Source organism: Gymnodraco acuticeps, unplaced genomic scaffold, assembly GCF_902827175.1.
Source record: "Gymnodraco acuticeps unplaced genomic scaffold, fGymAcu1.1, whole genome shotgun sequence".
Taxonomy (NCBI): Eukaryota; Metazoa; Chordata; class Actinopteri; order Perciformes; family Bathydraconidae; genus Gymnodraco; species Gymnodraco acuticeps.
In genome coordinates, this window is record NW_022990158.1 from 1,560,857 (window position 1) to 1,583,109 (window position 22,253).

The 22,253-nt window shown below is 39.5% G+C and overlaps 1 protein-coding gene across 4 annotated transcripts in view; it reads left to right on the forward strand.

Annotated features, from left to right (window-relative positions):
- The window catches only part of LOC117546962 (mitogen-activated protein kinase kinase kinase kinase 4-like), a 103,278-nt gene that overhangs the window by 35,479 nt on the left and 45,546 nt on the right, over positions 1-22,253 (forward strand). For 3 of the 4 annotated variants that reach the window (XM_034217402.1, XM_034217399.1, XM_034217401.1), the window contains exons 6-15: positions 1,180-1,270; positions 1,460-1,590; positions 2,740-2,794; positions 2,924-3,002; positions 5,931-6,103; positions 13,229-13,301; positions 14,728-14,848; positions 16,119-16,235; positions 16,951-17,085; positions 20,277-20,342. In XM_034217402.1, coding sequence (XP_034073293.1) covers positions 1,180-1,270; positions 1,460-1,590; positions 2,740-2,794; positions 2,924-3,002; positions 5,931-6,103; positions 13,229-13,301; positions 14,728-14,848; positions 16,119-16,235; positions 16,951-17,085; positions 20,277-20,342 — 1,041 coding nt within the window. The remainder of the gene's footprint in view (positions 1-1,179; positions 1,271-1,459; positions 1,591-2,739; positions 2,795-2,923; positions 3,003-5,930; positions 6,104-13,228; positions 13,302-14,727; positions 14,849-16,118; positions 16,236-16,950; positions 17,086-20,276; positions 20,343-22,253) is intronic. The other variant, XM_034217400.1, reaches the window with a different exon arrangement.

Sequence of the window (22,253 nt, forward strand, 5' to 3'; positions counted from 1 at the left end):
TTTTTTTTTAAGTGCTGGTAAAAACCGAGATAGTAATTAGTGCCTGGATGAGTTGCTGCCGATGTGAAAGAAACACGGTGCAACTTTTAGTGGTTGATCCTTTGCCAAAACATCAAAGAGAAGAAACTGACGGCCATACTTCTTCATGTCCGGGGAGCAGTATCTCTCCCATGTTTTCCCACTGTGACTCCGAGAGAATAACTGATTTATTTTTTTCATGTGTATACTTAAAAGGCCACTTTGAAACACATGTCTGTAAGATGTTATGGTTATCATTATGGGAGATCACAAGGTCCTGAGAAAGAATGTTTGCACTGCTTTGTGTGTTTGTGTGTTACACATTCACAAACTCCTTGATGCTTACACCAAGAACAGTTTGAAAGTTGATGATTTTTTAATCGTTAAAAAACATTCTCTGGACTTTCCTATGGAGCTAATTTCCTGCCATAACTCCACAAACAAACTAAACAAGTTTTACAAATACCTTATGATTCATTAACAAACACAGTGTGGTTAGCAAATACAAAACAGTCTGCTCATATTCATACATTTTTTATTTGCAAAACTAAATGCATTAGTTTGTAGATGGTGTTTTGTATTTGCTAACCACACTGTGTTTGTTATTGAATCATAAGGCATTTGTAAAACTTGTTTAGTTTGTTTGTGGAGTTATGGCAGGAAATTAGCTCCATATTTTGCCACTGTTTTACCTGCTGCTGTCAGACATGCTGCCCCTTTATTGTTTCAACACACACACACACACACACACACACACACACACACACACACACACACACACACACACACACACACACACACACACACACACACACACACACACACACACACACACACACACACACACACACACACACTCTGCAAAGCATGGTGAAGTCATTGTCCCAAATAAGACTCACTTCCTCTGTTTGTTTAACCTCCTTTGAAGAAGCGAGAGCACACACTTTGCCTCCAAGTGGCTGCCTCGGCCACCTAAAGTTATTTCTCCTTGAAGGGAAATCAGACATATGAAAATAAATTCTACTCTTTGTGCAGTATTCCTCCAAACAAACACATAATGCCTCTACTATTCTAAAGCTGTGTTTGCGACTTCATATTTGTAGCGATGGAGGTCATCTGACAGTGTGTGTGTGTGTATGTGTTTCTGTGTGTGTCTTCCAGGGTCTTTCCCATCTTCACTCCCATCATGTGATTCACAGAGACATTAAGGGACAGAATGTTTTGCTCACGGAGAATGCCGAAGTCAAGCTGGGTATGACACATCGACACAAGCATCGCGGTTTCTCAAGTCCGCAAGCCTCCGGGCAAAAAACTGTCGAACAATCACACATTCATTCATACAGACATGCATCAATCACACAACCGCAGCAACACCCCATGAAGAAGCAAAGATTGTGGTTGTTTTGAGTCCTGAAATTGTCCCACATTCTTTTCGTCTCAGTTGACTTTGGGGTGTCGGCCCAGCTGGATAAGACGATTGGGCGGAGGAATACCTTCATCGGAACTCCCTACTGGATGGCTCCGGAGGTCATCGCCTGCGACGAGAACCCTGACGCTGCCTATGACTACAGGGTACTTCATTAATCACTAAAATGAGTGTTTCCTAGCCAACATTAAGAACATTTTCATCATCTGTTAATGAAGACAGGAGTAACGCATCCAACAGGAAAATGGAGAACTTTCAAAAGTATCATAAACATTTTTTTTTCCTTTAGTAATAGCCAAAATGCAGACCATTTAGCTGTTGTCTTAAGGTAAAAACTAAGAAATAAATATATTTTAATGCAGGAATTAATCAACCACATCCAGCAAAACATAATCCGAAGAGACAGCAGAAATTGGGAAAATCTGTTTCCATTAGAATGTCACTTAGCGAGTGCAGACCTGCCTTCATTTGCTCCGAGATTGGTCCCATTTCCCGAGTTGATTGAATTCATGAGCAAATCATTTTTATTGTATGTTATTGCTCAGAGCATTTATTTTGTAACACTTTTGCATTTATATCTGTGAATTTGTCCTAGGTCCCCATCTAAAGGTAACACTACATGAGTAGACACGCAGCAATGCCTTATATTGTAATGTTGACATGCATCTGTGGCATTGTGCTGTGTGATAAAACTGAACATTTCAGAGTGGCCTTTTATTGTGGCCAGCCTAAGGCACACCTGTGCAATAATCATGCTGTCTAATCAGCATCTTGATATGCCACACCTGTGAGGTGGGATGGATTATCTCAGCAAAGGAGAAGTGCTCACTATCACAGATTTGTTCAGATTTGTGAACAATATTTGAGAGAAATGGTTATTTTGTGTATATAGAAAATGTTTTAGATCTTTGAGTTCATCTCATGAAAAATGGGAGCAAAAACAAAAGTGTTGCATTTATATTTTTGTTCAGTGTAGTATAGTATAATAAAAGTTTATTTAAAAAGAGTGTTATGCGAAGCAAAAAGCATCTGTGATGCTCAAGTGATTAGACTGACTGTTGATATACAGGACATCATTGAAATGATCCACTATTTATTTCTGTCTCTAGTGAAATACCAGAAGTTTGGCTGGAAGTCTTGGAACTTGTTCCTGTAATTCCTGGATCTGTGCTCTCATGCTGTGCACAAACTGATTTACTGTTGGAATATGTAGAGGAAATCCAAAGTTACAGGAAATGAACCAAGCCTGTGTCTGTGCCCCAGTCCTAACCTTTTCCTGTCTCTCTTGTTCTCAGAGTGACCTCTGGTCTTTAGGCATCACTGCTCTGGAGATGGCTGAAGGAGCCCCTCGTGAGTTTAAGATACACCCACACATACACATTGTGAATTGATATGGTTGTACAGTTTGTGTTTCTGTATTTACATTTCCACTCAGGATGAATTTTCCTTTCCTTTAACTGTCCCTGTCTCTTTTTGTAGCTCTGTGCGACATGCATCCAATGAGAGCGCTGTTTCTGATACCACGAAACCCTCCACCCAAACTAAAATCAAAGAAATGGTAAGACACTCACACGCATGGCTTAAACACACAGCAGGAAGTCGTGGGCAGTGTTTAGGTTTTGTCTTCGGAAAACAGGGCTTGAAAGTGGTCTTTGTTGTGGGTGTCATGCATCAAGACTATCAGACAAAAGATATCCTGAAACGTTCTTCAGACAAAAAAACTCAAAAAGTCACCGACATGTCCCGAGGCCTGTACTACGAATCCAGTTCAACATACCCTGGATATGTTTGAGTTATCTGGCTTAATTAACCCAAAACAAACCTTTCGTCAACTTAATGTGTTGCTTAAAATAATACTTCTGCATACAGTATGTGACACTGTGAGTGTTGCACGGCCAGATACGGCTCAGCTGACTCAGATAAGAAAATATATGATACATTATGTGATATGATGTGATATGAATGATAATGGGACACATCGACGTCTGCACTCACAGTGCCGCGGACTGTACGCAATGTACTTTGATCCGGTTACTTATGTTGTGGCAGATATTTAAGTAAGCTTTCTTAACGCTAATGTTATAATAGTCAGATTGCTCTGAAGATAGGAGGTGATATTCTATTAATGTTCACGTTCACACAGTCGGTGATTTTTGCCGGCCGTCTTTCCTGCGACGGCAGCTTTTCTGTATTTCCTTTCTCCTGTAATATGACTTGATCGCTTTAAACTCTGCACACTGAGCTCTGATTGGTCAGCAGGCGGTGCTTTCACTGAGTTTCGCTAAGCGAAAATCCGGCTTCGTAGTACAGGCCTCAGGCCTCAAGATAGAAATAACAACCTGTAATACATTTGACCTTTATTCAAATGGTCAGGGATTTTACCATAGTTGCTACGCATCGGTTTAATGGCTACGACTAAAGATTATTTTCGTGATATTTATTTATCATGTTCTAGAATAATAGTTTGGTCTTTAAAATGTCATTAAATCTTAGTTTCTCAGAGTCCAAAGGGAGGTTTTTGATGCTGTGTTTTGTCGGTGCAAAACACAAAGATATTACATTTAAAAACAGATACATTGATAAACAAAATAGTTAGTGATTATGTTTCTGTTTTGACGAATTCTTGCATCTCTAGTCTCTTTGTGGTCATTTTGTCTTTGTTTTGTTTCACTTTGTAGTTGTGTTTGTCTTTTTTATATTTTGGTTATATAGAAAAAAGGTGTTTTTAAAAAAGAATCTTTTTGCATCTCTTTGTAGTCATTTGACTTCTCTTTGTTGTCACTGTGAGCCTCATTGTGGTCTCTTTGTGATTGGGTCTTTTTGCAGTAAATGTTTTCCTCTTTCTATTTGTTTTGCGTCTCTTTCTATTTGTTTTGCGTCTCTTTCTATTTGTTTTGCGTCTCTTTCTATTTGTTTTGCGTCTCTTTCTATTTGTTTTGCGTCTCTTTCTATTTGTTTTGCGTCTCTTTCTATTTGTTTTGCGTCTCTTTCTATTTGTTTTGCGTCTCTTTCTATTTGTTTTGCGTCTCTTTCTATTTGTTTTGCGGCTCTTTCTATTTGTTTTGCCCTTTCTCATTGTGGCAATTTTTTTTATAACTCTTTGTAGTAATTTTGTACGTGTTGTAGTTTTGCTTTTCCTTGCAGTCATTTTTCCTCCCTGTTGTTTCAAATCTCTGTACTCATGTGGCGTCTCTTTGTATCTGTTTTGTGTCTCTTTGTATTTGCTTTGCCCTTTTTCATAGTTGTGAGTCTGTTTGTTTGTTTTTGCAGTTATTTTGGTCACTTTGCATTTAAATCTCTTAGTTCTGCTTTTCTGTGGAGAGATTTTGCATCTCTTGCAGTCATTTTTCATCTCTGTTGTTGATTTGAATTTCTATTATATTCTCTTTGTGCATCTTGTAGGTTGTGTTCCCGTCTCTATGATCATCTCTCTCTTTCGGTTTAAAATATCTATATTTTATAGTCACATTTCGTGGTTGAAGTCAAGGCTGGCTGACAGTATGGGCCCATGTGCCTGTGCCTGATAGGCCTTTCAGTTATCCATCCCTGCTTGTTGCTGTTATTTTAAATCTTCATCCAAGCTATAATGAACCCCCTCCATCTCTTTTACTCTCCTCTCTTGTATTCCTGTCTCCCTCCTTTCCATGTATAATGGACAAGCTCTTCAGCTTGAACTGCTGTTTGAACTCATGCTGTCATTCATTCAGTATTAATGTCATCAGAACACTGGTTGGTAGGACAGCTTTTAATAGCTCCAATGGTCCTTTTACCTCGGGTCTCCCGGAGGCGACAAGCAGACCACAAACCAAGCATCAACACAAAATCCTTTTCCCCCTGTTTCGGTGTTCAGAGCACAGACACCTCTCCAATGTTAGGAATCAAACTGCTTCATTTTGTCAGGAAATCCTTGATAATAATGTGACAAGTGATTACTATCTTACAAGATCTGGGTGAGTTTAACCTAATATCTTAATGCGGTTTGTTTTAAAATATGTCTGATTAATGAACCTGCTGTTTTTGTATTGGTCTGTTACATTTCTATGGGCATAGATATGTCTCATAATTATTTGTGTGAACATAAAAATAATTTGTGTGTAAATATGTGATTTGTAAATGTAAAACACCATCCACAAATGCATTTAAAAGATTTGCAAACTCACAAATACATGTGCAAAGTGTAAAACGGATTTGCAAATACGCTAAATATTTTCACAAATACAAAAAAGATCTGTGAATATCTCTTTAACATTTACACCTTTCGATCAGGCATTTGTGAATCCATTTTGTATTTGATCTTTTTTTTATTTGTGAAAAATATTTAGCATATTTGCAGATCCGTTTTACACTTGCACATTTATTTGTGAGTTTGCAAATCGTTTAAATGCATTTGTGGATGGTGTTTTACATTTACAAATCCTACAAGTCCTTAAACATTTGGAAGGAGTTTGTCATGCTAACATTTTTTGTCTTTTTCTCTCTTCCTCAGGTCGAAGCGTTTCTTGTCGTTTACCGATAGTTGTTTGGTGAAGAACCACCTGCACCGGCCCAACACCGACACTCTGCTGAGACACGCTTTCATCCGGGATCTGGCCAACGAGAGACAAGTGCGCATCATGCTCAAAGATCACCTGGATAGAACCAGAAAGAAAAAAGAGAAAGGTGAGTACAAATAGTTTAAGCATAACAGAGCTCTAAACAATGGATGGATAAAGAGAACTGGGTACAGCGTTGGAGAGAGGGTACTGTTCATTCCTATAAAGTTGCTCAGTGGCCTTTGAAGCCAATTTGGCATGACTCTGGAGTGTTTAATAGCATGAGCACTTGCTTTATCCTTAAACCCACCTCCAATCTGCTCTGTCATAGCTGTTCTTGGCTCAGAGAGGAGAGAGAAAATAACTCTGGATTCGGGTTTTGGCGCATTATACAACTTGTAGGCCCTAATCATTCACATTTGGGCTATAAAATGGTTCTGGGTAGTTGATTTACCTTCAAACCAAAGTTTGGACACTTTTCCATTTCAAACGTTGAAGTTGTGGCAACAGCTGTGATTGCAGTTGTACTGTTGAACATGGCACTATACAAAAAAAAAGTTATACTTGGGTTTTTTTTGTAGTATTTTATTCACGATGCCAGTGTTGAAAAGAAGCCCCTGTTAATTCAAATGTGTTCATTGATCAGTCTGTAATGATTCGCTATCGGAGACAATAACGTTGCTAGCTAGCAACAACCACCACTTCTGGTGAGGTTACAGCCGCCAATTAATTTTTGACCTATTCTCCGATGAAATTCACCCACTGGGCAAGTGTTCAGTGTGCTAAGAGTCAAATCGAGTCATAACATAATTATAAAACAAAAACGCACAGGGATTGAGATTGTTGTCCTACATTGTTAGAATTATTTAGGTATGGAGAGCTCATTCCCAGAAAGTCGAGGGCCCTTTTATAAATTCTTTAGATAACTAATGAAACCTTTTTCAAATAGGCCACTTCCCAGAATACATGTTCCACCATGTCCCCCTGTGTCCCTGCAATAGCTGGGCTTCAGGCCACTTGTAGTGGAATAAGAAGTATGAACACACTCAGCTCAGAGAGTGCACCAGCTGCACTAATGGGCCCAGCAGCTGCTTCTCACAGGCTGTTAAAACCTCTGCCTTTCTGCTCATTCATAGCATGCTGTTTTTGGAAATATTTCATTTAGTTTCTAGTGTTAACCATTTTCTTTTGCATTGATGCAAACCCAACTTTTTTAACATCCAAAACTGTCTATTATTACTGCAATATACTGAAACCAGAATTTTGGGTTTTTGTGCATGTAAATGGTCTGCAAAGGATATATTCCCTAAGTTCCCTCCAGAGGGAGTTTCTCTCCCACACACTCCCCCATGTATGACACGCCTCCATTGGACTCCTTTGTTTACTTCTGTATCGTAGTGACATCATTATGTTACACTTGCGCTTCTATTTGCTAGCACTCCAAACTGTACATTATACATGATAGGCTAAGGGGCGGGACATCTCTAAATGGTTGAGCAATCACAACAGAGCCGGCCAGCTAACCAATCCGAGCAGACTGGGCTCTGGTTTCAGACAGAGGGTGAAAAGAGGTGCTGCAGCACAGGCAGTATGAGAAAACTAAAGAGCTTTTTGAGCATTAAAGCGTGGAGACATGTCACAGAGACACAAGATATAAATATGAGCCTGAAAATGAGCAGAATAGGGCCCCTTTAAACATCAACATCTGGTAAGTATGTGAGGGCTCCAGAGTGTTATATGATAAAAAATGAATGGCTAGTTCATATTTTTTGCCATTTGGTGTAAATGGAACATTGACATTAACATTGTATTACGTCAACATGTTAGCAACCAGTGGCCTCTTTACACATCAGACATGGAGTTGCATTAGCATGTTATAAATGAACTGTAAGAAGAATATAATAATCCTGACAAAAATAGTAATGAGAAAAATAAAGAGCTTTTTGAACATTAAAGCATGGATGCGGTTCACAGCAGAGGCACAAAATAGAAATTAGATCCTGAAAATAATCATAACAGGGCCTCTTTAAGATAAATCTTCATCCATACAATCTAATTAAATCACTTAAAATGCTTTTCAGTGCAACTAGTTGGACAACTGGTTGCCTATTTGAACTTTACACCAGTTTTTGCCAGTTTTTAATTGATTTGTATTCGGAGGAAGGGCAACAGTGAGACGGCCAGACAAAATGAGCGAGAGAATGAAAGAAGATTGGAGCCAAAAGGCTGACAAAGAAACAAGAAAGAAATTAAGAATAGGGACGCAGAGGGGTGGAGAATTGTATCCCCATCCTGCTCTAAAAATAAATGAATTATACTCTGGATGATGAGCCGAATATGTGGCGGAAAGCAAACTGAGAGTCAGGGTAGGTGTTCTCATGTTGATGTTTAAAGAAGACATTTGTTATTAGGGTTCATTCATTTCCATTTGGGGAGTGGTGAGAGACAGTGATGACAACAGAAACAAAGAGAGAGAGTGAGAGAAGCTGAGAGGGGAAGGAAGGAGGAAACAGAATGATCATCTGGTTCTAATCTTCTGTTAGCTTATAAAAACACACTAATGGTGTGGGTTGTGTGTGTGTGTGTGTGTGTGTGTGTGTGTGTGTGTGTGTGTGTGTGTGTGTGTGTGTGTGTGTGTGTGTGTGTGTGTGTGTGTGTGTGTGTGTGTGTGTGTGTGTGTGTGTGTGTGTGTGTGTGTGTGTGTGTGTGTGTGTGTGTGTGTGTGTGTGTGTGTGATGAAAAGCTGGTAGTCTAAGAACATGTGGGACAAAGTCTCTGCTGCTAAAAAATAAATAAATAAAAACATTTCGCTGCGGATATGATGCAAAAAGGATGTGACATTTTTACCCAGGAGTGTAGTTTGGCCTTAGCTTGATCTATGTTTTGGAAGATGATCCACACAAAAACAGAGGCGGTCACTTCTCAGTCAGCAAAAGTAGGCATTAACCCTCAAATTGCTCTTCAGCGTGAGCCAAAACTTTGAAACATGACATCACTGCAACAGAGTTTCCTCCCTTCATTGCAAAAGCAGAATGTGTCCGTCTTCCTCCTTCTTTCTGGCTCAAAAATGCACCTTTTAGCATGTTAATGGCAACACATGGCGCGTCGAGTTAATGTTCAAGTTAGCCTAGCCACTTTCACACCATATGTTGGCCAAATGTTGTTATGCTAAGCTGGCTGGCCCATCTCCCTGGCCTCTGGACAATAAGCCCCCTGGAACTGGCCTGTGCTGGGATTTACTGAAACAATTTTCCAATCTGCAATCCAAACTATTAGGTTTTATTCACACTTAAAAACAGTTGTACCTAAATAATAGCTCCATAGCAATGATGTGTGTGGGCAGGGAGCGACGATAATTCACATGTGTTATGGGTCCCACGGTAGGAGGCGAAAAAGGAGAGAAAACTTCTTGAGTGACTGCATTTGAGTCCGAAATTAGATGATTCAGCAATGCTGTTGGTGTAACCACTCCATCCCATATGTCTCCCACTAAACAAGACTCTCTTACTTTTGTTGTTGCCCAAGTTTGCCCACACTGTACTTTTGTGTGGCTTCGATAATGACAAAATTGCTACTGGCAGCAAACGATAAAGGAGCGAGACAGCAGGCATGGAGAAGTTTCCAATCAACATTGGACACTTTAATGAGCCAGAGAAGCAGAACTACAACATCAACACACCAGAGGCCTTAACGCCAGGCAGCACCCATAACCACACCTCTTTTTGGATGAACACCAAGTGCTTAGTTTTATAGTAAAAAAGCTACTTGGTTCATACTTTTTTTCCCCCCAGTTGACGTACTTAATTGTGAACCGTTCAAAGCTTTCGTTTGTAAATAGTCACTCTGAGCGGCAGAGCACACTGGCAATAACTCGGAACGTTGTTGGAATGTACCGTTCAATTATTATTAATTCATTAATATCGCACAGCATTCACTGGTGTGCATCGAATGTGGTCGTACAACATTTAGCTAGATAACTAAAATGTTCTTTAAATGCCACTATAAGCTACATACACAGCTATCATTTTTTTCAATAATGTTTTTTTGGGCCAGAGAGTTTCTTTATTGATAGATGTGGGACTGGCCCTGCCTGAAGGTTCCGTGATTTGAACCACGGCTTAGACAGCTTAACCACATATGGGCCGCCAGCTCTAACCACTGAGCTATCCACCGGCCCATACTCAACACTTTCTAATTCATTTTCTTACGGCCCGTCCACACAGCGGCGTGCGTTGAAGCTTCCAACGCTTCTGCCCATTCACTTTGAATGGTGTGACCTCACTTTTAGCCGAACTGCATTTTGGGAAGCGACGTGGAGCGTTGCTGGCGTAGCTGGCGTCAAAAGTTGAGCAATGTTCAACTTTTGACGCCTCGACGGAGGCGTCAGCCAATGAAATCCCGTTTATGCAAATCTGCCAGTACAAGCGCTAGCCAATCAAACCGCGTGTATGCTGGGAGATACTACGCAGGTCATTTCCTCATATTCAAAAAAATGGAGGGAAAATTCATTATAGCGGTAGTGAATCACCCGGTGCTGTATGATCAGTCTCTGTTGATTTACCGGGATACAAACCGGAGGAGCGAGGCATGGAGGGAGGTGGCAGAGACAGTGGGTGAAACTGGTAGGTTTTCGCCTGTTTGGGGATTTTATATCCAGTTTACTTCGTTTTAACTTTGCTATTGCTTTGTATGTCGGGGGCGGGAGATTCATGTGATTGGTTGTTGGTCGCGTTGCTCGCAAAAAATCCCCAAGCTTCAGATACGCCCACCTCCAAGCGTCAACGCACGCTGCTGTGTGGACGTACCGTTAAGCATATTGTTACAGGCTAAACAATGGATGTATTGCTTCGGAACCTGAAAAAAACTGGTTTTCCTTGACCTCAACTGCGAACCGTAAAGATATCATTGGGCGTGTCATATTCTACGAGTTGGAAATGGATTTTGGCATGTAATAGTCTGGTCTGATTCTTTTCATGAGTCGATATTTTCTTGGGTAGAAACAGAACCAAAGTTTGCAGGTAATCAATGCAATGTGTTCAGTGGCGTTTTTATATGTACAAAAGTGGTGGGGCAAAAAAAACGTAGATGTCTATAAGCTTCTGCAGTGAGGTTCATGGCTGGTGAGGCACTGGCACTGACTCTTCAGGTTTACAAATATTATATTTTGACCTAAATCAAAATATAATATTATTTTCAAAAGCTTTTTTTGTCTGATGCTTCAATTAATTTTAAACAGACAGTTCAACAAAAGGATACCCAACAAATGTAATTTTATCATTTAAATATTGAATTGTTCTCTCTTAGTAAGATCCCATTTTCAATACAATGGTGGTCTTGACTTGAAGATTAAGTCCATTTGCCTATCCTTCTGGACAAAAATCTCTATTACTTTTTTGTAAAAGTCCTCCTTATGTTCTTATAGTTTCAAAAGTCTATCATAAATCTCAGTGGCGAGCCGTGACTTTTATACCTAGGCCCTCTGACCCCCCTTCCCCTTCCCTCGAAAAAAAAGAAGAGATATTACGTCTCAAGCGTATACTTCAGCGGAATATCAAAACAGCGGCCCGGGGTGTAAAACGCATCAATGACAGCGACCCTCTACCACACAAAACAACACCATTTATATAAACACCTATCATGACAGGGCACCCACAGCCAAGTAACAATTACAAATGAATTAAGTCGGCACGGTGGCCCACATTGAAGATGACTTAGGCCTACCTTGAAGATGACTTAGGCCTACCTTTGATGATCAAATCACTGAAACACAAAGTCCATCCTCCTGTCCTTTTGGATGAAGCACTTGCGGGTCATTCAGCTGATCCTTTGCCACTCCAGTTTATCATTGTAACTCAATCTTGAAAATGACTCGGTTAATAATTTCGCAACGATGTCATCACTATTACTGAAGTGAGCCATCATGAACGAACTTATGCTAATTATAAATCTATCGATCATAAATCTATCGATTAGATTTATGATTCGAAAATAATAAAAGTAGGGTAGACATGTGGATATTATCCGGCTGAACAAAACGTGCATTTATCTAACAGGTTCGTTTTCCACAGACGTTATTTCCAGCTATTTTCCAAAACCCTATGGAGAAATCCCGTTGCTTTCTGTCGAGGGAATCCGAGCGAAGCTTACTTCCGGGTTTTAGGACGCGTCACTGCACCACTTGCATAGACCTCACAGCGGGCGGAACCTGTCATAAAGTCCGCGAAAATAAAGCCCGCCCATTTAGAGGGAAGATATGATTGGTCAATTGTACTGTCATTTGACATTACTCTCTCGTTGAGTTACTGTAGCGGGCCCTCTGTGAATGTAGAGAGGGACCAACAAGCCCTCCCGTCTTCACATAACTCGCAGAGACGGCATTTAACCCTTCACATTCCAACAGAAACTGAACAGGCAGATTTGAAGGATTTATTTATTTGGAAATATTATTTTAAATACAATTAAATCAAGTTATTTTGGTAAAACTAATGAAAAATGTAACAACAACAAAATATAAAAAATAATATATTTTTTTATGTTTTCAAATATTATTTTTTAGAATATCTTAGGCCCTCACAGAGGGCCTAGAGGGCCCTGACGGCTCGCCACTGATACATCTAAATGATAGATTTATGATTTAGGTCTTTAAATGTCTTGCTTTATCTGCCAAGTCTAATCCAAAGAACCTCAGTTTATAATAATATCAGAACAGAAAAATCAGAAAATCTTCAAATTGGAGAACATCTGGAGAGAATGGATTTTATTTATAAAAAATGTCCTAAATATTTCATACATTATCCTAATAGTGGTCTGTTGTTGTTCAATACATTTGAGCTCAAATTACATTCTCAAAAATATAAGAAAAAGGCAAGTCAGGTTTTATTTTAAATAGCACTTATCCATGATAAGAGAGTTTACATTGATTTACAAAAATGTAATGAAAAAAATGAAAGAGCCAAAAGAATATAATTAAAACAAGCCAATCATATTATTTAAAGGTATAAAATACAAGAATAAAGTTACAGTGCTGAGTAAGATGTGGATAATTATTTAATTTGATAAAAACAGTGGGAAACAGAAGCGTTTTCAGCTTTGATTTAAAAGAAAACATATTTATTCATATACAACCCAAAAAAGGGGTTGTATATTAATACATCTTCATCTTATTTCTTTGCAAGGATTTATTTAATTGTTTTGGTTTTAAAGACCCAATATTAACCAAACAAATGACCAATCTTCTTCTTTTCTCTCTCAGAGGGTCCAGAGTACGAGTACAGTGGCAGTGATGAAGACGATGAAGAGGTGACCGAGGAGGAAGGAGAACCCAGGTAAAAGCTTTTCAAACTGGATATGTGTTTTGTTGAAGAAATTATCACAGGGTGAAGATTTTCAATGCAACAAATATATAAAATTGCACATTCATCTGTATTATTCGCACATTTCTCTTCAATTGAACCTTTAAACTGCACTGCACTACCATTCTGAATTCTGATATGAAAAGATACATTTAAGAGTCATTTGCGATATTCTTATTGTAGTCACTTCTTAGGGTTAGGCTTCTAACCATTTCTTTAGATTTTGTTTATTTATAAAAGTCTCAAAATGACATTCATAAAGTTCTTAACCTGCTTATTGTTTCCAATTGAATATCTCGTGTGTTATGTTTTCAACAATATACAGCTAAGCAAATTCCTTGTATGTGTAAACTGTCTGCAAAAATCCTGGCATACGAAGTCAATGAATCAGGGTAAACATGCCAAAAGGGCTACACAATTGATTGACATTTTAGAAAAAATGACAATATCGATCAGTTCAAAATCTAAATAGCAAAAAGCAAAATATTAGATAGAGGTAAAACTATCTGAATGAAATGTTGTGGTGCTGCAGAGAAGTCTACAAACAGTATTCAACTGATGTGATAAAAATCCCGTTTTGGTACCAATCCTCTTTCAAAAATCCCACCATGATCATATATTTATTAATAATAAATAAAACATGATATATTTTTCAGTGATAATGTGAATGATGTCGTCATAACAAAAAGTATGTTAGTAATAGTAGTAAAGTACGGGATGTTATAAATGAGCATTCTCCTTAAAAAACCCTAATTACATTTTTTTTCAAAATCGTGCAGCCCTACATGCAAATAATATTCCAAAGACTTGAACAAATGTATTTTCACTAAATCATTATCAGTGCTTATCGGTTGATGATGTAGTAATGAAGTCTCCTCACATGCAAAGCTAATGAATGACTACAGGACATGTCCATGCACAGATGCAGTGTCCTCTCTGTTAGTGTCCCTGGACGTCAAACAGCAGATGGCACTAGGAGCACTCTCTCCTCGTGTGTGTGTGTGTGTGTGTGTGTGTGTGTGTGTGTGTGTGTGTGTGTGTGTGTGTGTGTGTGTGTGTGTGTGTGTGTGTGTGTGTGTGTGTGTGTGTGTGTGTGTGTGTGTGTGTGTGTGTGTGTGTGTGTGTGTGTGTGTGTGTGTGTGTGTGTGTGTGTGTGTGTGTGTGTGTGTGTGTGTGTGTTGTGTGTGTGTGTGTGTGTGTGTGTGTGTGTGTGTGTGTGTGTGTTGTGTGTGTGTGTGTGTGTGTGTGTGTGTGTGTGTGTGTGTGTGTGTGTGTGTGTGTGTGTGTGTGTGTGTGTGTGTGTGTGTGTGTGTGTGCATCCGTTTTCTAGTGTACTTCATTACATAAGAGTGGCTGCCATTAACCACTAACAGTTTTCGTCCCTCTTTCCCTCGCTCAGCTCCATAGTGAACGTTCCCGGCGAGTGGACGTTGAGACGGGAGTTCCTCCGCTTACAGACGGAGGATCGTGACGGGGGCAGAGAGGGAGGCCAGGGGGGAGGCGGGGGGCAAAGACAACAGGTAGGTCTCCAGTTCATAACAACCGTCCACACATGAATTAATACTTGAGTAAATCTAGTCAATTATAGGGCTCTACTAATAACATTAACAATGTCGGCGTTCTTACTCTAAATTAACTTTTGACTGCTGTTAGGATTCTTTTTTATTTGCATGTGTATTCATTTAGTTGAAAACCAGTATTTTTTGCAAATGTAGTTTCCAGTGGCAGCTGTGTTGGAATGTTTTAGACTTACGATCCAAGCTGTATTAAAGTACTGAGGTAAAAAGGTGTTAAAGAATTACTTTCCTTTTTTTCACATTTCTCTATTATGCATAGACTATATGGATACAGCTAGAAACAAATAAATGAATATGTTGATATAAGGTGCTGAATCTAAAAAAGACATGATATAATATGTTTTACGTAAGGCATCATTCAATTATTTTAGATTTTAAGCTTTTCAAAAACAACTACAGTCAAAAAGACGTTTTGGTCTTTTACTTTTATCCCAGTGCATGTGTCTGTGTTATTGCATAATTATAATAATACATTGTTTCAAGATGCCAAATAGTCACTGGCTGTAGTTTCTCAATTGTTTGAATTTTCTGTTTATTTGTTTTTATGTTATTTATGACAGCAAATCTTTGTGTTGTGGCCATCAACTATGATGTATACGCTTTTTAATCAAAATGATACAGTTAATGATTGTAAAATGCATAAACAAGACGATAATAAATGGTAATAGCATCCCCGTTTTTCATTATTATTATGAGTTGTATTAGTTGTAATAAACAAATACAGTGGGTTTTTGCTGAGTCTCAATTCCAAACGTAGTACATTGCTATGTCCAGCACTCTGAACACTTCTGTGTAGCATTGTCTTGAATCACAGGAACTGGCTTTTCGCTAGCTAGCTAGCAACATTATCATTTGCGGTACCAAATGAAAACAGACTTCTCAATTAACCAAATGTAATTAACGATGTCTTCTTTTTGACAAGAGTATAGTGGTGGTATGTTTATTAAATATTGAATAACACTTTGATACTAACACTGAGTGCACCATACGGCTACAACATATTGCTATACTTAACATTGGGACACACTTAAGTTCCCTTTGTAAGTGTAAGTACAGAACAGTGCATAGACACAGCTCATGTACCACAGTGTGATTTCAGCCCAGCACAGCCCAGTTCACTTTATATTCGAAACATTAAATTAAAAGTGTGAGCTATAATCAAGTGTTACTTCTGTTTCATTTTCCTAATTATATTTGAATATTTGCTGCCCAGGCTCTGCAGCAGCACAGGCAGCAGCTGGCGGAGCAGGAGCGCTACAAGCAGCAGCTCCTGGCCGACCGGCAGAAGAGGATCCAGCAGCAGCACGAGCAGCGGCAAAAGTTAGAGGATGTAAGTGATGCTTATTCATATATTTTCTCCTGTATGTACTTATCATACATAGGTCTGTTCGAAGAAGATACAACATTTCAGAGGAAAATTAGGTTAGAAGAAATTCAACAGTTGTTTAATCAATCACGTCTGAACAAGAAGTGTGTCAGTTTCACTCCCCACCTGCTGAGTCTCATCCTCACTCTGCCCACTAACTGCTCTCACCATGCCTTTAAGATCTATAGAGTGTTGTACTTCTTTAGAAAGTCAGCAACAATTCATAGAAATAGAAATTACACCAAAAAAAAAAATCGTTCTGTAGTTTTGGCTTGATTTACAGTGTATTAAGGCCTTTATAGTTTAAAACATATATAATGACATTTATCTATATTCTGGAGTCGGAGGATGTGGCCGGTTTCTTTGAGAGAAATGTTAGGTTTCGAGAATAAAGTTCTACATTTACAACATAAAAACTTGGATATTCTTTTTTGATATTTCTCAAAATGTGTGAGAAAAAAATCACACATTTTGCAGGAATTTCTTTTTATATCAGAGATTATACATTTTAAATTGCAAGAAAAAACCCTTGAAGAATGGTGTTGTTTTACCTCATTTTGAAATTTGGATAAACATCAAGTTTTATTTTCTTGCAAATCTATGACTTTGACCCCCAGTATGCCTCACTGTTGTTAATGTGTTATTTTTGTAAATACTGGTACAATTGGGCGTTTCCCAGCAACAGAGACGGCAGCTGGCAGACTGCGCCTTTCAGTGGGCGGAGCTCCAAGAGGTCTTGCTGGGAGAGGAGTCTGATCTCCAAGACAACAGAATCCTATTGGAGGAGAGAAACAGGAGGAGTGACAGGAGACAGGTAACTTGTGTGTGTGTGTGTGTGTGTGTGTGTGTGTGTGTGTGTGTGTGTGTGTGTGTGTGTGTGTGTGTGTGTGTGTGTGTGTGTGTGTGTGTGTGTGTGTGTGTGTGTGTGTGTGTGTGTGTGTGTGTGTGTGTGTGTGTGTGTGTGTGTGTGTGTGTGTGTGTGTGTGTGTGTGTGTGTGTGTGTGTGTGTGTGTGTGTGTGTGTGTGTGTGTGTGTGTGTGTGTGTGTGTGTGTGTGTGTGTGTGTGTGTGTGTGTGTGTGTGTGTGTGTGTGTGTGAACTCAAGCCCAGGTGATAACAACATGTTCTCCTCGACACAGCTAGCTAGAAAATAGTTTTCATGGTCTGATCTCATAATTGTAATTTAAGTGAACCTTTTGACCCGTTACCACCTTAAATCCCATCATAACACAAGGAACAGATTTCTTCTCATGTTTTTAATACATTTAACATCGAACAGTGTGTGGTACGCTGGTGCTCCTCGAATTAAATCTTGAATAATTCAATATATATAAAGAACTAAGTTCATATCAATAAATGATTTAACAGCACTTCTGTTTCCATAATTACTTGGAGATTGAATTTTCCAAAATCCTTTTGTTTTGCTTCTGATCTGCTGTTTCCTCTCTTAAGGTCTTTCATTTCGATCTAGTTGCTATTGAAATATATTTGACATTGTTCAAACTTAATTTATAACACCTTACAACTCTATGGGAAATGAAATATCACCTTTACTGTGAGAAAGTGTTACAAAGACTGTGAGGGTGAAGTGTCTTTGCCACTTCCAGTCATTTTGAAGTAAGATAGAGTCCTCTTTACTATATATAAAATCCCTTTTTAATCATTAATTTGAACATGTGCATAATGAATCCATCCCACACCCCAGTGGTTTTCAATAGATGTATATTAACACCGAGGAGCAGGTTAGGAGCAGTGATTTCTTCATGCAGGAGACACTGTATTCCAATGCTATTAATATCTGTCTAGTTATATTACGTCTATTTGTGTGTGTGTGGCAGAGAGCTATCTGTATGTATTACATTCTAATTACACAGATCGCCTCTTAGTCATTAGGTTGGGCATGCTTAATGGATCTATCTGATGCTTCATTAAGTTTTAATGTATTTGCATTTAATTATGTGACAGGCCCATTGAGCATGTGATGTGATGTCTTGTATTTTGTCAGATGCAGAACTTGTCTTGGCGCAGCGGTTCCAATCATTTCACACATTGATTGATTGGGCATGCATTACATCATGTATTTCAGTGTTGTGTCGTTGGTTTAAAGGCCCGGACACATCAAACCACTTTAAAAGAAATAGTCACAACAGGGCTGACTGTTGTGTCGCCTTTTCATGGCCACAAAGTTGCACTTGAACACACCACAAAGGCTACAGCTAAGACAGCAGGAGAACATAACCTTCTAGATGAAATAACTCTATAACAGCAGCGGCAGTTGGTATTCGTCGATCAATGTTGTGTATTTTGCCACCAGCTCGAGGGCGGATGTTGGAAGCGGCGAAAGTCATGAGTGCGGGACACACCACTAAATAATTGCTGACAGGTGCTCTTTGACCTCTTCAACTTGACCAATGTCCGATAATCGCCCCGGTGTGTCAAAGCCGTAAAGCAACAAAATGTAGGATAAAGTGTTATTTAGTGCCCCTATAATGGTTAGAGTACAATTAAATTGTACACTGCAGTCGCAAATATAGACAGCTGGTAGATTACACACGTGTATTTGTAGTATTCCAGCTAATGTTACTAGACTGTAACCGGTACTGTTGCCCATCCATCAGGATTCCCTAGCCTCAAATACTCCCTCCTCCAAGTGGTCTTAAGCTAGGTAAACACCAGATTCCCCCTCTGAGCCCAGTCCTGGTAGCGAGGCAAACTGAGCTAACGGCTAACTATAGTTCAATCAGGAGAGACGTGTACATGTACGTGAGTACATGTTTATTATCGGGACACATGATATGCGGGAATAGTGATTGACGTATTACAACAAGTAACTGTAATGATGTTTTGGCAATCAGGCCCCGGGTTTGCAGGATGATCATTCAGGAGGGAAAGAACCGCTCTGATGATGAACCCCCCCCCCGGGGTCTAGACACTGGTGGTGGTGATAGTAGTTCGGTCCGATCTGAAGGGAGAAGGTTTAGCTTGGCCCTGTATTAGGAGACAGGAGGCGAAGGGGTGGAGGAGGGTTGTGCGTTGACACCTGAAATGACAACTGACAGGAAGGGGAGAGCAGATTTAAAGGGGTTAGCAGGTGCGATGATTGGCTAGCCAGGGCGTAATGCCCCTGATCACTTATTGAGATAACGTGTGACACCCGATGATATTGTCTTCCTGATTGAATTTACGCTGAGCTACATAAGTTGATGGCAGCAGTTAGCATGACTTTAGCTACAAGTAAAGCTTTCTGTCCAACACGAAACTCCAAAAAGATGAGGGACTGAGGATTTCAAGGGCACATAGTCGATGTTCTGGCTGTAGTCTTTGTGGTGGGTTCAAGTGCACCTGTGTGGCCATGATAAGGCAACACAACAGTTGGCCCTGTTGTTACTAGTTTGCAATCACTGCTAATAATTTCATGGAGTAACTTTTATCCCACATTTTAATGTAAAATGTCCCGTTTGGACTGTATTTTCAGGAAATATTCAAAAAGGAGGTCATAATGTAATATTTAGAGTGTAGGGCGTGGGCTAAAAGCTCCGTCCCATCTTGCACACTGAATATTTTAGTTCCCACCTCTCAGGATTCTGCTCAAGACCTTATATACCCCTAATTAAAGTGTGTGTGTGTGACAGTATTTTGCCATTCTTGTGAACATACGTTAATGCAATAATGTCAAACGAGATAATTAGATTTTTTATTAAAGTGACATTTGTTGTGGTTTAAAAGAAAATCCAATAAAAGTAATATAACACAACTTACAGACATCTCAACCTGTGTGTGTGTGTGTGTGTGTGTGTGTGTGTGTGTGTGTGTGTGTGTGTGTGTGTGTGTGTGTGTGTGTGTGTGTGTGTGTGTGTGTGTGTGTGTGTGTGTGTGTGTGTGTGTGTGTGTGTGTGTGTGTGTGTGTGTGTGTGTGTGTGTGTGTGTGTGTGTGTGTGTGTGTGTGTGTGTGTGTGTGTGTGTGTGTGTGTGTGTGTGTGTGTGTGTGTGTGTGTGTGTGTGTCAGGAGCAGGCAGACAGACAGCGCAGTGCCGATGTGTCAGTCAGGCCTCTGGACTCCACCGCAGAGCAGGTAACTACCCTTCACTCTTTATTTGTACTTACTACTTGTCATCAATTCTTCTATATTTCATATGAGGTGGAATTTCTTTTTACATATTCTGAAGGCGCGTTGCTCTTGGTGGTAACACATTGAATAGGAGACTGCATTGTGGGCGTGTGTGTGTGTGCACACCTTTCAGGTAGATGATGCCTCTTCCTTTCTTTCTTCCTCACTTCTTTACTTTTGTATCTGTCTTCTTGCTAATTGTATCTCTTTGTTTTCACATGTGTTTCTATCTTCTTGACCTTATTGATCATTCTTATTTATTTTTTTATGAGGTATCTTGGAAAGTTACTGCTTGTCTCTTTTTTTTCACTCTTTGATGACTCCCACGTCTTTGAATATTTCTGTTTTAATGACCATGTGTTCTTTTCATATTCATTCGGAATCCAAAATAAAAAAACTGCAAAAAGATGATTGCATTCATTCATGAAAGGGAGAGTAAATCTGCCCGTTTATTTGTTACATTTATTTTGATATTTCAGTTTAACCAGGAAATGCTTACTACTGATTTTGCTATCTGTATCCATAAACAGGGAAACAATAAATGGTATCTTCTTATTCTGGATTACTAATTGAATACGAAAAGAACAAATGAAACAGGGATTCTTCACAACCCTATCGTAAAGGAACATATTTGAGGTCACTGCAATGGAGCAGGGAAGAACAAAAAAAGAGCAAACTATATTGTCTTCATATTTCACTGGTGTTGAAATGATGTATAAAACACAGTTAGTTTGAGTGGTGCTCTGGAAGCCTGACGCCCTGCTGGGGCTGGGAAAGTTCATCATTTTGAAGTTCTCATCGGAGGAGGCGGTGACAGATTGCTCCTTTTAATTCTCTGTTAGTGTGGAGCTTGAGAGGGACAACAGTGACAGAGTGTGTACTGTAGCAGCAGTGTCACATCTCCACAAGCTTTAAAGCCGGTGCTTATCACAGCATGCCGTCCCTTTTTGTTTTAAAGCCTCCCCTCTTCATCTCTCTCTCTGCTTTGCGTACCTTCTCTCCCTTTTTCCCTCCCAGCATGTCATCTTTTTCACTTCTCACAACTCCCTTTTCACTCATCTCTCGGCTTTTCTTCCGAAAATGTCTGATCTCAGGAGCGGTTATAGAGGCATCAAGACACTCTCACATCCCTAATTCCTTTCTTCTCTCCTGTCTGACCTTTCCCACCCTGATGTTGTTATGATGTTATACAATGAGGACAGTTGCTCCTGATGTTACTCCATAGTCTTTATATTCACAAAACTCAATCAAAACTCAGAAAAAAGGAGAAGCAAGATGTTTTGGGAGGCATTGTATGGCCACAGCCCTCTGCAACCCTACAAAGACAAATGTATTTGTAACTTTTTTAATATATATCTTTTTTAAATGTCAGGGATTTATTTTCTGATATTTTAAATGTCCCATGTCATGGCCATTTCCACTGATCATAATTCCATTGTTGAGGTCTACTAGAATAGATTTATATTGTGCAATTTTCCCAACTCACATTGGTTCCTCATACAGCATCTCTGTAAACTACGTGTATTCACTGAATTTCACTCTCTGCCTTTAACGGCTCGTTGTAGCTCCAATAGCTCTAGCCCCCACCCTCCCTGTGAGCACAGTGTGCTCTGATTGGTCGTGACGTTGTGAATCTCGCTAAGCTCCGTGGAGGTGTGATTTCCTTGTTTAGCGATACACAGCGAAACTCATCCTGAGCACACACAAAGTCACAGCCGAAGTAAAAACAATAAGTGTGGCTTGATATTGAGTAAGAAAAAGGTTGATAAACGCTGTGAGAATGGGTCTGCAGAGAGAATGGGTCTGCAGAGAGAATGGGTCTGCAGAGAGAATTTCGCCGCGATCCCAACTGTCTGTTATCAGCCTGCAGCCAGG